General features: G+C 46.2%; 1 protein-coding gene across 1 annotated transcript in view; it reads right to left on the reverse strand.

The window, feature by feature from the left end:
* Positions 1 to 5,045: 5,045 nt before the first annotated feature.
* The window catches only part of CUNH16orf96 (chromosome unknown C16orf96 homolog), a 48,138-nt gene continuing 39,450 nt past the window's right edge, over positions 5,046 to 13,733 (reverse strand). The window contains exons 14-17 of the mRNA XM_077449588.1: positions 9,060 to 9,210; positions 6,635 to 6,728; positions 6,466 to 6,555; positions 5,046 to 5,349 (exon numbers count right to left, since the gene is read on the reverse strand). Coding sequence (XP_077305714.1) covers positions 5,192 to 5,349; positions 6,466 to 6,555; positions 6,635 to 6,728; positions 9,060 to 9,210 — 493 coding nt within the window. The 3' untranslated portion in view covers positions 5,046 to 5,191. The remainder of the gene's footprint in view (positions 5,350 to 6,465; positions 6,556 to 6,634; positions 6,729 to 9,059; positions 9,211 to 13,733) is intronic.

Genomic DNA, 13,733 nt, shown 5'->3' on the forward strand with positions numbered 1-13,733 from the left:
CTAAACCTTTGTACAATCACTGTTGTTTTCTTTAAAGCAGTCACAATCCTGCAGGTTATTCCTCCTCATCCTTTCTCTATGGCCAGAGATGGATCATTCACACATCAACCTGGGGACAGGAAGCTAAACAGAAATGGCTGCTGCCCCAATTTATAACTAGTTGCACATGGAAGGACTTTGCATGATACAAACAGGAGCCTTATGCCACGTACACACGATCGGAATTCCGGCCAGAAAAAGACAGATGAGAGCTTTTCATCGGAAAATGCGACCGTGTGTATGCTCCATCGCAATTTAGCTGTCCGAATTTCCGCCAGCCAAAAATTGATAGCATGTTCTCAATTTTCCCGACAGAAAAACTTTCTATTGGAAATTCCGATTGTGTGTATGCAATTCCGACATGCCAAAAATCACGCATGCTCAGATTCAACTATGAGACGGAAGCTATTGGCTACTGGCTATTGAACTTCCTTTTTGTAGTCCCGTCGTACGTCACTGCGTTCTAAACTATTAGAATTTGGTGTGCCGTGTGTAGGCAAGACAGCTTGAGCGGAATTCCGTCGGGAAAACCATCAGAGCTTTTTCAGATGAGAGTTCCGATCGTGTGTACGCGGCATAAGGCCAGAGGGCTGTCTAAAGCAGTGGTTCTCAACCTTGTCCTCAAATACTCCCAACAGGCCATGTTTTGGGAATTTCTCTTAGATAAAGTAGCTGTCCAAAATACCAAGCCATAGACTCTGATTTAAAGCGGGAGTCCGCCGTTTTTTTTTTTTTAAAAGCCAGCAGCTACAAATGCTGCAGCTGCTGACCTTTAAAATAATGACACTTACCCTCCCAGCACGCCCGCGATGTCGGCACCCGAAGCCGATCTCTCGATCGTCTCTCGGGTGCTGCCGCCGCCATCTTGAGTATGGGAATCAGGAAGTGGAGCCTTTCGCCTTCATTTCCCGGTTCCCTACTGCGCATTACGCGAGTCGCGCTGCGCAATAAGGATGGTCCCCGCTGTCTCTGGGATCTGTGTGTTTCCCAGCAGGCAGCGGGGGACCTTCGGAAAGGGGCGTCGATTCTGCGGAAAGGGGCGTACCTTCTGCAGAATCTACACCGGAAGTGGGTGCAAATACCTGTACTGAACAGGTACCTGCACCCCCCTCCCCCCTGAAAGGTGCCAATTGTGGCGCCGGAGGGGGGGAGGGTTCCAATGAGCGGAAGGTCCACTTTAGGGTGGACCTCCGCTTTAAAGCACCTGTGCAAGATAAAGGAAAACCTGCAAACATGGCCTGGGGTACTCGAGGACAGGGTTGAGAACCACTGGTCTGAAGGACCCAGCTAAATTTTTTATGCTTCTGGTCAACAGTGTGTATCTACCTGTCACTTTACAATGGAGGATGTACTTTGTAGGCAGTGGGCATCTAATGGGGCCATACTGGCAGAGACAATGCAATAGGGGCAGCTTATCTGTGCCTACTGCACTCCTTATCAATGTCAAAGAGTCAAAGATGCTACTTTTCCTAGGGCCCCATTCTGCCTTAATTCATCCCCAGAGGGTCTAGAGCAGGGGTCTCAAACTGGTGGCCCTCCAGCTGTTGCAAAACTACAAGTCCCATCATGCCTCTGCCTGTGGGAGTCATGGTTGTAACTGTCAGCCTTGCAATGCCTCATGGGACTTGTCGTTTTGCAACAGCTGGAGGGCCACCAGTTTGAGACCCCTGGTCTAGAGCATAATGTGTGTCCACAAACATGACTTCTTGATCCTCTTGCAAGCGCATCCAACTTTGTTGACATTGATTTCTATCATTCTGAAGTTGTCCATTGTGTAGTATCCCATTTCCACTGTGCATGTGACATAGTAGAAAGAAGGGGAGAATGAAGGCATCTTTGTCAGCTAGAGGAGAGGGAGGTTGGGGAAAAGAAACTGAAACACAATATGTCTTCTCAAAACTGAAGTTTATTCTGCATAGATTTTGCCTTTCCTGGTTCCTCCCCCACCCTTCATGAACATGCTAATGACATTTTTAAATAAAACTTTTCCATTTTCCTTACATACCTTATTTTAGACCCAGTGAGGTCATAGTTACATAGTAGGTGTCTACTAGTAGTAAAAGTCTAGTAAGTCCATCAAGTGCAACCTATGTGTGTGATGAGATGTCAGTATAACATTGTATATCCCTGTATGTTGCGGTCGTTCAGGTGCTTCTATCGGGTTGAGGCCAGGACTGTGCAGGCCAGTCAAGTTCCTCCACCCCAAACTCACTCATCCATGTCTTTATGGACCTTGCTTTGTGCACTGGTGCGCAATCATGTTGGAACAGGAAGGGGCCATCCCCAAACTGTTCCCACAGAGTTGGGCACATGAAATTGTCCAAAATGTCTTGGTATGCTGACGCCTTAAGAATTCCCTTTACTGGAACTAAGAGGCCAAGCCCGACCCCTGAATAACACCCCCCCCCCCCCCCACCAAATCATTTAGACCAGTGCACAAAGCAAGGTCCATAAAGACATGGATGAGTGAGTTTGGGCTGACCTCAACCGATAGAACACCTTTGGGATGAAATACAGCTTGTGGACGGCCTTCCCAGAAGAGTTGAAGCTGTTGTGTTCATGTAAAGGCAGGTGTCCCAATAATTTTGACAATACAGTGTATATGCAAATTAAATGCATTTTGAACCACATACGATTCACATATCATGTGAACCGGACAGACTTGCACATATCTAGGGTGGCTGCAGTCCATTTTTAAAAAGAATCCTGTATGATTTTTGGGTCTGGTTCAGGAGCAAATTCAAGTTAAAATTCACACCTGAATCGCACCTGAACAGGAGAATAAAATTAGATTCCTTTTAAAAATGGACTGGAAACTGCAGCCGGACATGTGTGAACCTAGACGTCCTCAGTACTCCTCTCAAGACATCTCAGCCCTTATGCAAGCAGTGAACTGGCTCTTGGGAGAAGTTATGCATATATTAAAATTTTAAAATACATTGATGGGTGTAAGTCTGGGTGAGTGGGATTGCCTAGAAGGTCTGCAATTGCATGAAAACCACCCTAGGTAGTGTCCATGTACAATGGTGGTGCATCCATAAGGGAGCGCGGGTGCCGCCCTCTCTACAGCCACCCCTCTAGCACCAATAGATAGATTCAAGCAATGCATGGCCGCCACTGCCAGCCCTATTCAGGCGCTCGGGCCCTTTTTGGGTGCTGTGCGACTGCATTACAGCAGCAGGGTTTTTTTTTTTTTTAAAGCGGGAGTCCACCGGGACTCCGCGTTTTTTTTTTTTTTTTTTAAAAGCCAGCAGCTACAAATACTGCAGCTGCTGACTTTTAAATAGTGACACTTACCTGTCCAGCGCGCCCGCGATGTCGGCACCCGAAGCCGATCGCTCGCTCGGCTGCCGGGTCCCGCCGCCATCTTGGGTATGGGAATCAGGAAATGGAGCCTTTCGGCTTCATTTCCCGGTTCCCTACTGCGCATGCGCGAGCCGCGCGGCGCAATCCGGACGGTCCCCGCTGCCTCTGGGAGCTGTGTGTTTCCCAGCAGGCAGCGGGGCACTTGCTGAAGGGGGCGGGCGCTTGCGGAACGGGGGCGTAACGTACGCCCCGTTCCGCAGAGAGCTAGCCCGGAAGTGGGTGCAGTTACCTGGATTATCCAGGTAACTGCACCCCCCTCCCCCCTGAAAGGTGCCGATTGTGGCGCCGGAGGGGGGGGGGATTCCGATGAGCGGAGGTCCATTTTAGGGTGGACCTCCGCTTTAAGCACCTGATTAGAGCCATAGGCCATGCTGGGCGCTCGCAGGTCACTCAGCTGTGTCAGAAAAGCGAATGAATATTCGCTTTCCTAACACTAAACCAGCTCTCCACCAATCAGGTGCTTGGATCTGTTACCCGTCACCTGATTGGTTGAAACAACAGGCGTTTGATTGGTTGCCTATCAGGCGCCCAATCATAGCAGAGGATGGGAAGAGAGGACTAGAGAAGACATCGAGGAGCTCTTCCATCCCCACGAGACAGGGTAAGTACAGATGGCGGGCAGGGGGCACACTGGCAGCATTTGATATGGCACAGTGGCTGCGTTTGATGGGGCACAGTAGGAGCATTTGATGGGGCACAGTGAGGCTGCATTTGATGGCGCACAGTGAAGCTGCATTTGATGGGCACAGTGAAGCTGCATTTGATGGGCACAGTGAGGCTGAATTTGATGGGCACAGTGAGGCTGCATTTCATGGGCACAGTGAGGATGCATTTGATGGGTACAGTGGCTGCATATGATGTCACAGTGGCTGCATATGATGGGCACAGTGGCTGCATTCGATGCTGCACAGTGGCATTTGATGGGGCACAGTGGCTGCATAAGATGGGCACAGTAGCTGTATTTGATGGGGAACAGTGGCAGCATTTGATGGCACAGTGGGAGCATTTGATATGGCACAGTGGCTGCTTTTGATGGCACAGTGGTGGCAATTGATGAGCACAGTGGCTGCATTTGATGGCACAGTGGCTGCGTTTGATAGTACAGTGGCAGCAATTGATGGGCACAGTGGCTGCTTTTGTTGGCACAGTGGCTGCGTTTTATGGCACAGTAGCGGCAATTGATGGGCACAGTGGCTGCGTTTGATGACACAGTGGATGCGATTGATGGTACAGTGAGGTTGCAATTGATGTGGGTTTTTTTTCAGTTTGTTTGCCCCCCCCCCCCCAAATTTTGAGTACCAGCCGCCACTGTCCATGCCTCGCCTCCATGACTGACAGAGAACTGATATAAGGGGCAGGCCAGGGATGGTTCAGTTGGCGGGGGGGGGGTTGGGGGGGGGGCAAGATGATGTTAGATGTCCTCCAGCCACAAGATGAGGCGGCTCTATCTGACTTGCTGCAGCTTCTAATGCACATTGTGGGAAGCTCGGAATAAGCAATGTCAGTACAGGAAAGAAGAATGTAATATGTAATAAGACTGAAGGGAAATGGGAGTTCTGGTTTAAGCCTAAACTAAGTGAACAGTTTTAGTTTGAGGCTTGTACACAAAACATCTGTAACATTCTCTGATTAAAAAGATATCAAGATATAAACTTTGGATTTATTGAATATATATATACATAGGAGAGCAAATTAAAAAAATAAAGATTTAAAAGCCACGTGACAGAACGCCCAGTGCCAGTCACATTGGGGTTAATCAGCACATCTGTTGGTCCTCCAGCCTTCTTTAAGGGTCACCCCACTGCCCATCACTGGTAAGTGGGTGCTGGAATAAGTCAGTGGTCTCTGTGGCAGATGGCATATGGAATGTGGGTGGTGAGGTGTCCGGGGTTGTTGGCACTTGTATGGCGGTGCGGGTTGTCCGTGCGGAGTGATATGGTGTCCCTGTCCAAAAAAAAGAGGTGACATTATTAACCTCAGCAAATAAGTGTTCTCTAACCCTGTCTGCCAGGGATTAATAATGCCCAACTGAAGTCACAAAAAAAAAAAAAAAAAAAAAATGCAATCAGCTAGATATTGTACTAACTTCAAATTTCAGGCCTTATGCACACTGGACGCTCGGCCATCTCTCTTAGATGCCGTTCCTCCTGGCTGCAGCATTTTGACAGAAAAAAAATACTTGGTGCATGTACGCATGTAACGCGTCTGGACATGTCAAGCCCTTGGGAATTAATTCATTTCATTGGCCATAAAAATAATTTATTCGGGGCACTGAAATAAATGAATGCTCAAGCGCTAATGCGCACTTAGGTGTGTTTCCACACACCAAGTGTTTTTTTCTGCCAAAACGCCGTTGCTCCTGGACACGATGGTTGTGTTTTTTTTTCTGGCTCCCAAAAACTCCTCTAAACATGTGTATAGACATATAGGCTGGCGAATAGAGTAAAAAAAAATGCCAGATGCCCCTAACAGCAGCATTAAAAACATATAGTGTGCATGAGGCCTCATAGTTGTGCTGGGAGTCTAAATATGGGGGCAATTTTTCAAGTTTTCAATTCAAGAAGCTTGGTGGAATCGCAAAGTCCTGGTCCAGCCGGGGGACGATGTCACCTAGCCTAAGCAGATACAGGTTGGTGGACTTGTGTGTTTCAGGGGACATACCCCCTTCTTTAAGGCTCTGAAGAAGGGTGCATGTCCCCCGAAATACGTAAGCCCACCAACCTTTATCTGCAGATTTTGTGATTTATCATGCTTGCCTTTATTTGTGTTTGAGAGTATGTTTTTGGCTTATGGGTTTTTAATAAAAATAGTTGTGGTAATGCATTAAAGATTTGCACCCTCCTGGGTGTGTTTTTACAGACACAGCAATAAGCTTGTAAGTTGATCAAAAAAGTTATTTTATAGTCATTTTAAATAGTGCTTAGTAGATTGCTTCCAACAATCAGGGGCTTTGACTGGTCATTCACGGTTGGGCCAAATATCGATATCATCTTTTTTGTTGAGCTCAATCATCAGTCCATTCCTGTGCATGGCAAACGAGTTATTCTTGTCTCTACTCACGTGAGTTGGAGGCGCTGTGACTTCTTAAGTGCGGGGCGGCAGAACGGGCCCTCTCTATTGATGTCCTATATGGTGGCTGAGGCGTTTTCACTGCCAAATAGAGTAAAGGAGTCACTCAGAATTCAAGGGGTAAAACAAATGAAGACTGGGCTGCAAAGCTCACACTCACCTGCTGCTTCCCTTTCTAGAATGTTATTAGTAAAATTTGCATCCATTCGGCCCTTGTACATGACGCCATCAATTCCCATCAAGTCAAACGCACTCTGCAAGAGTAAAAGAGTACACAGGCCAATGCACAGACCATTAAAGTAATCAGCTGATAAATATTTGAGACATGTGGTGAGACAGAAACAAATATAGTGGACCTGAACACAAAAAATCTAAATTTTTCTATTTTATAGGGAACATGTAGAAAAGGTGCCTAACAGAATGAAAAATGTACCCTTTTTCTTGAACTCCTCCTGACTGATAGCAGTGCACTTCTTGTGCCTAGGCACTCCTATTTCTTTAGTCTCATAGCTGTATATCTGCAGCATGAGATCATCTAAGGCACTGCTGCCTCTGAGCGCTAGTCTTACCAGATTTGCAGTGAGATTTATTGACTGTGCTGATCTTTGTTCTCCTTGCTGGAGCGGAAGCTGTATCTGAGGACCTGCAGGACAAGGATCTCCCTGGTTATATTTCATGCACTCTGTAGATCTGTGCTTCCTCCATCTCTTTTATGTTTTCATCATTACCACCTGCCAGTCATCATAACTATAGTAACTATCTCATCCATGTCTTTATGATGGACTTTGCTTTGTGCACGGATGCACAGTCATGTTGGTACAGGAAGGGGCCACCCCCCAAACTGTTCCCACAAAGTTGGGAGCATGAAATTGTCCAAAATATCTTGGTATGCTGACGACTTGCATTGGACTTCCAGGTTTTTTTTGTTTAAAAGTCAGCAGCTACATAAGTATAGCTTCTGACTTTTAATAAACAGACACTTACCTGTTCCACAGTCAATCGATGCAGCCACATGAGCCCCGCTCCTCTCCCCCTCCTTTCCTCTGCGCCTCCATTGAAACTGTGGGCACCCGACAGCTTTCGGCTTCTCCCAGTGGACAGGCAATCTTCTGAGACCTCTCACGTGTCCCAAGAGATTGCAGAGAGGGGGGGCTGTCTAGGGGGAGAGGAGGAGTCGCCAAGGTGGCCTGTAGGTGGAAGCAGGAAGTGGGACAGGAAGTCCCACTAAAAACTAAGCACCCACTTCCCCCCCAAAAAATGACATGCCAAATGTGGCATGTAAGAGGGCAAGGAGTGCTTAAAGTGCTTTATGGCTGGGTTCACACCATTGTGAACTGGATGCAGGCTCTCCAATAGCAGGAGGTGTTGACCGGCTCTCTATGGAGCCGGTTCACATATCTCAGCTGCGGCTCTGGTGCAAATTTCAAAATTCAGGCTAAAATCTGACCTGAAACGGCGAACCGGGAATCACCGTACCCCTGCTGGGAGCCGCATGCGGGGATGGTGTGAACCCAACCTAAGAGTTCCCTTCACTGGAACTAAGAGGCCAACCCCAACCCCTGAAAAACAATCCCACACCATAGGAAGTTGGCTGGCCTTGAGAGTCCTGAACTCAACCCGACAGAACACCTTTGGGATGAATTAGAGCAGAGACTGCGAGCCAGGCCTTCTCGCCCAACATTAGTGCCTGACTTCACAAATGCGCTTCCTGGAAGAATGGTCAAACATTCCCATAGACACCCTCCTAAACCTTGTGGACAGCCTTAACTGAAGAGTTGAAGCTGTTATAGCTGCAAAAGGTGGGCCAACTCAATATTGAACCCTACGTACTAAGACTGGGATGCCATTAAAGTTCATGTGCGTGTAAAGGCAGGTGTCCCAATACTTTTGCTAATATAGTATTCTAAATTTATATTGTATAGTGCAAGGGGCTCCAAACTTTCTAACCAAGGAGCCAGTTTCAGTGGCGGCTAGTGGTATTCAATGCACCTACAGCCACCACCCACGGCCGGTTGGATCACCTGACACTACTCCCCCCCCCCCCCCCCGGTCGCACTTACCTCATCTAGGTCGCAGTCTGCGCTTCTTCCAAGCGGCGGATTCCCCTGCATACTCCTCCTCCTCGGCAGCCAATAGGTCGAACATTCAAACATTCCCATAGACACATGCCTAAACCTTGTGGGCAGCCTTCTCAGAAGAATTGAAGCTGTTATAGCTGTAAAGGGTGGGCCAACTCAATATTGAACCCTATGGACTAAGACTGGGATACCATTAAAGTTCATGTGCATGTAAAGGCAGGCGTCCTGATACTTTTGGTAATATAGTGTAGTTCAGTCTTATCCATAGCCACACATTGAGCAACATTTGTAGCAAACTGAAACACATACAGTATATGTGCTACATTCACTAAGTTATAACATGTGTCATTGACCATTATGAATTTTTGTAACCACACTCTGGGACCTTTAGACCTACCTAATGATATGTAAGTCTAGGAGACATTTCATTTGTTAAAGAAAGAATAGGAAACATAATGGGAAATTCCTGAAACACTGGGAGCCTCCCAGTTCAGTGACCATCCTTACATTTTTGTACTGGATCTGTACCGGGTCGCCATAGGGGAAAACAGTGGACAAGTTCTGGCTGCGGGATGTCTTTCTGTGGAGGGAGCAGGAGGTGTGGGGCCTTGGTGGTTCTACGTACTGGAATTCTGGGTCTGTTATCTGTTGGGGGTCACTGAAAGCAAGAGAGACACAAATTTAAAGGGTAACTCAACTTCCGTGGGGGAAAAAAAATAAGAAATAAAGAAAAAAATGATATAGCATGTACAACTGCGATACAAGTCATATTGTCATTGAATGTTATTAAAAATGGCCTTTCCTTTTCAGCCTGCAGGTGTAAAATGTTAAATTTTCTGTAAAATGAAAAGCAATGCAACAACCTGGAGGTGTTCTGTATATAGATGATATACAGCACACCCCACGGATATGTATTTTCCTGCGATTCCTTATTATTGGCTACTCTGAGTGATAGCACTTAAAGGGTTAGCCCACTCAAAAATTATAATTTAGATATAGGTGTAGCCTGACGTTTTGAGTCAATCCCTGGCATCTTCAAAAAAAAAAAGAGCTTCTAGCCATAATTTCAGACTGTCTATATCCTCCTGGGGATTTTGAGTGCTCTTGTCCACCTTTGTGTGTTCTAGGTCCTCCTGCTATATTCTTCAGAGATAAAAATGAATAAAGCAATAGCATTGATGGTGGGAACCCCTCATAATGGTCACAGAAGGTGTACAGACTCAGAAACTCAGCTCAGATTATGGTAGGAACCCCTCAATAATGGGCAAAGCAGGTGTGCAGACCTGGGAACCTAACACAGGGATGGTGGGAACCCCCCATAATGGGCACAGCAGGGTGGGAAGCCCTAGTAATGGGCACAGCAAGTGGACAGACCTGGGAACTGATCACAGAGATAGTGAGGGCCGACACTCACAATTCTTTAAAAACCCTTCTGTCTGAAATTAACACCTTTGGTGACTACTCTGGCTTCCGGGTGAATTGGGACAAATCAGATCTTTTCCCTTTGGATCAAGCTGCGATACCTATGGTTCACTCAGACTCCAGACTACAAATTGTACCTTCCTTTAGATACTTGGGTGTTATAGTTCAATTCCTTTTATCTTCATATATTAATAACAATTTGTGCCCCCTATTATCCCAATTGCAAACACAGACTAAGCAATGGATGGATCTATATCCCTGGACCTTATGGGAAGGGCCAATGTCCTTAAAATGATCTATCTACCCAAGCTACTACACATTATGGCCAATTCCCCCTGCAAAATTCCCAAATCAATTTTTAAACGTATTGATACGATATGCATGGCATTCTTATGGAATGCCCATCCACCTAGGGTGGCACTCAAAACGTTACGGCTCCCAACACACCTGACAGGTTTAGCGTTTCCTAACATTTATCTATACTACCTGGCATCCCAACTGGTCCATAACCATGACTGGTTACACCCGAATGTTGCAAACACTTGTACTGCTAAAAAAGGGTGCTATCGCCTCCTCCTTAGTAACCCTCCACAATGTTATATATAGGGGTCATGTCCTGGCTTGCCCGGGCATATCAATGTTATGCACCGCCCTCTCCTTATATCAATCGGTTGTTATGAAAATCTCCAAAGACTCATGGTCGAATTCCCACATAAACCCCTTGTGGTTCAACCCTAACTTGCAGGAACTATACTCCCTGCCTTATCCACAGCGATATTATTCTAAGCCCTTGTACACACGGTCGCACATTCTGACAACAAAATCCGTCAGATTTTATCCGAAACTGGTGTTGCATACACACGGTTGGACAAAGTTGTCGGAAAATCCGATCGTTCAGAATGTGATGACGTAATTTCGTTACAACGGGACTACGCTCAGGCTAGTAGCCAATAGCTTTGGTCTAGGAATTTGATCTGAGCATGCGTGGCACTTTGTCCGATCGGAATTCTCTACAAAGGTCCGATCGGATCATGTTGTCGGAAAATTTAATAGCCCAGCTCTAAACCTTTGTCGGTCGGATATTCCGACGGAAACAGTCCGATGGAGCCCACACAGGGTCGGATTATCCGACAACGCGGTCCGATCGGACATTTTCCGTTGGAATGTCCGACCGTGTGTACAAAGGCTAAGGGGATTAAATATCTATGCCACTTATACACTGCACAGGGTTTAAAGTCCAATTACCAATTGTGTGGGGACTTTCACCTTCCATGCACCTACCTGTTTTACTAGTACCAACTCCAACATGCCATCCGTGTGCAATTTGGTTCTCTGGATAACCCTATTAGAGTGCCTTCACTGCAGAAAATGATAAGACACCCAGATCCTACCAAACCTATCTCCACATATTATGCAGCTCCCACCACAGACTGTAACCCTAGATTCCGGGTTTCTCAGACAAAGTGGACCTCCCTGGACATTCCTCTCATGGAGGCTGACTGGTCTGAATTTAGTGACACGTATAAGTCCTCAGTCCCATCCTCTAGAGACCACATTACACAACTTAAGATCTTTCACCACTCCCACCTTACTCCTGCCAAGTTATATAAAATGGGGTTGTCCCTCTCCGCTGAAAGGATGTGGCCAAACTTCTGATTTCCTTCACGGCTTCTGGACCTGCCCCATGGTTCAAGACTTCTGGATAGATAGACAGTAGGTTCCTTTATTTCCTCCACGTTAGGTCTGACAAACATCATGAATCCCAAGAACTGCCTCCTTGGCATTTTTGGGGACCTGCCTATCCCCTCTCATGCTAAGAAACGACTCTGCATCTTATATTTTTATGCAAAGAAGTCCATTTTATTATCATGGAAGGGATCAAAGTCCTCAACGAGATCCCCATGGTTGACATTAATCAACGATTGTTTACCATTGTATAAACTCACATTTGAGACTCGGAAAAGAGCTAAAACATTTCATAACATTTGGATCAGATGGATAGCCAGCCCTCTGACTCTCACCCCAGTGTCAATATGCTAGCTATATTATTCTTTGGTTGTGCTAACCACCCTATTTATTTTAATTACTATTTACTTGACTCGAAACTCTGCTACCTGTATAGTCCCTTATAACTATATATTTACTAACCACAAGAGACGTGTGTGATGTTAATCGATTATTATTGTTTACTGTTTATTGCTTGTTTGAGTGCATAGCCCTTTTCTGTGCACTGCATTGGACAACAAAAGTTTTTAAATTTAAAAACATTTTTTTTATGTGCATGTAAGTTTGTCTTAAAAATCAATAAACATATCTTAAAAAAGATAGTCAGGGCCCCTCATAATGGGCACAGGAGGTGTACATACCTAGAAACTAAGCATAGAGATGGTGGGAGCCCCTTATAATGGGCACAGCGGGTGTACAGCCTCAGGAAACATAGAGCAGGGATGGAGCGAACCCCTCATAATGGCCAAAGAAGGTGTGTAAACCTGAAAACTGAGCACAGGCATGGTGGGAGCCCCTCATAATGGGCACAGTATGGGTGCAACCTTGGGTACAGGGATGGTGGAAACAATTCATAATGGGCACATCCGGTGCAAATATTTTATCAACAGAGTCCCCAAAAGATAGAAGGTTAGGTAGGATAATGCTTCAGTGTACCAAAAACTAAAATAAGAGTTTACAGTGGATTGACCCTTAAAGAATTAGCATTTTGCTGCTTGCACTGTTATTGAACGTAGCTGTGATGACCCAGCATTCTGTGGTAATGCCTCATGTGCAGTAATAAGGAACTAGCAATGGTTAGCTAAACAGCCGGAGTGCATTCTGGGTGAAGGAAAAATCTTCGGCAGGTCAGATCTTTCATTTATGCACAAACAGAGCCCTCTGTGTCTGTAGTCAATGATGAGGCTGTGGATTCTCTACACCCATGAAAGGGAATATATCAGACCCAGTGTGAAAAGTTCATAAAACTAGTAGGCCTAGGTAATAAGACTCTGACGCCAAATATACACGGTGAAGGAGAGCATACGGATCCTGAGTGCCTTACTGGATCTTGTTTAATCATCCGTGGAGGGGCGCCAGGCTACTAGGCTGGGATGGGGGGAGTAAAGTAGGTTTGTGCACTTGCAGTAATAAGTCAATGTTTTACTTTTAAAGTGCATGAGCTGAGCCATTCAACTAAAAGCATAGTGTCTGTACCAATTTACTAAGCTGCACTATAAAGCCGGTCATACATGGATCGAATTTCAATCGGATCAGCAGGGACCAGCCAAATATCAAACCCTGTATGAGCAGGCTGATGATTGTACGCAACTCATTCTATTAATTGACATGTGTACAACCAGCCAACAGTGGCAGCTGGTTCTCACATTTTTTTTTTGGGGGGAGGGGGGGGGGGGCGCAAACAAATGGAAAAATCCTGAAAAAAAGCCATCAATTGCAGCCTTACTGTGCCCATCAAATGCAGCCACTGTGCCATCGATTGCAGCCACTGTGCCCAATACAGCCACTGTGCCATAAATTGCAGCCACTGTGCCATAAATTGCAGCCACTGTGCCATCAAATGCAGCCATTGTGTCCATCAATTGCAGCCACTGTGTTCATCAATTGCAGCCAATGTGTTCATCAATTGCAGCCACTGTGCCCATCAAATGCAGCCACTGTGTCCATCAATTGCTGCCACTGTGCCCATCAATTGCAGCCATTAGGCTGCTTTCACACTGATCCGCGGGTGCAGCACAGTTCTCCTGCGGCTTT

This window comes from Lithobates pipiens, unplaced genomic scaffold (genome assembly GCF_037356315.1).
Source record: "Lithobates pipiens isolate NorthernLeopardFrog02 unplaced genomic scaffold, aLitPip1_a1.2 Scaffold_22, whole genome shotgun sequence".
Classification (NCBI taxonomy): Eukaryota; Metazoa; Chordata; class Amphibia; order Anura; family Ranidae; genus Lithobates; species Lithobates pipiens.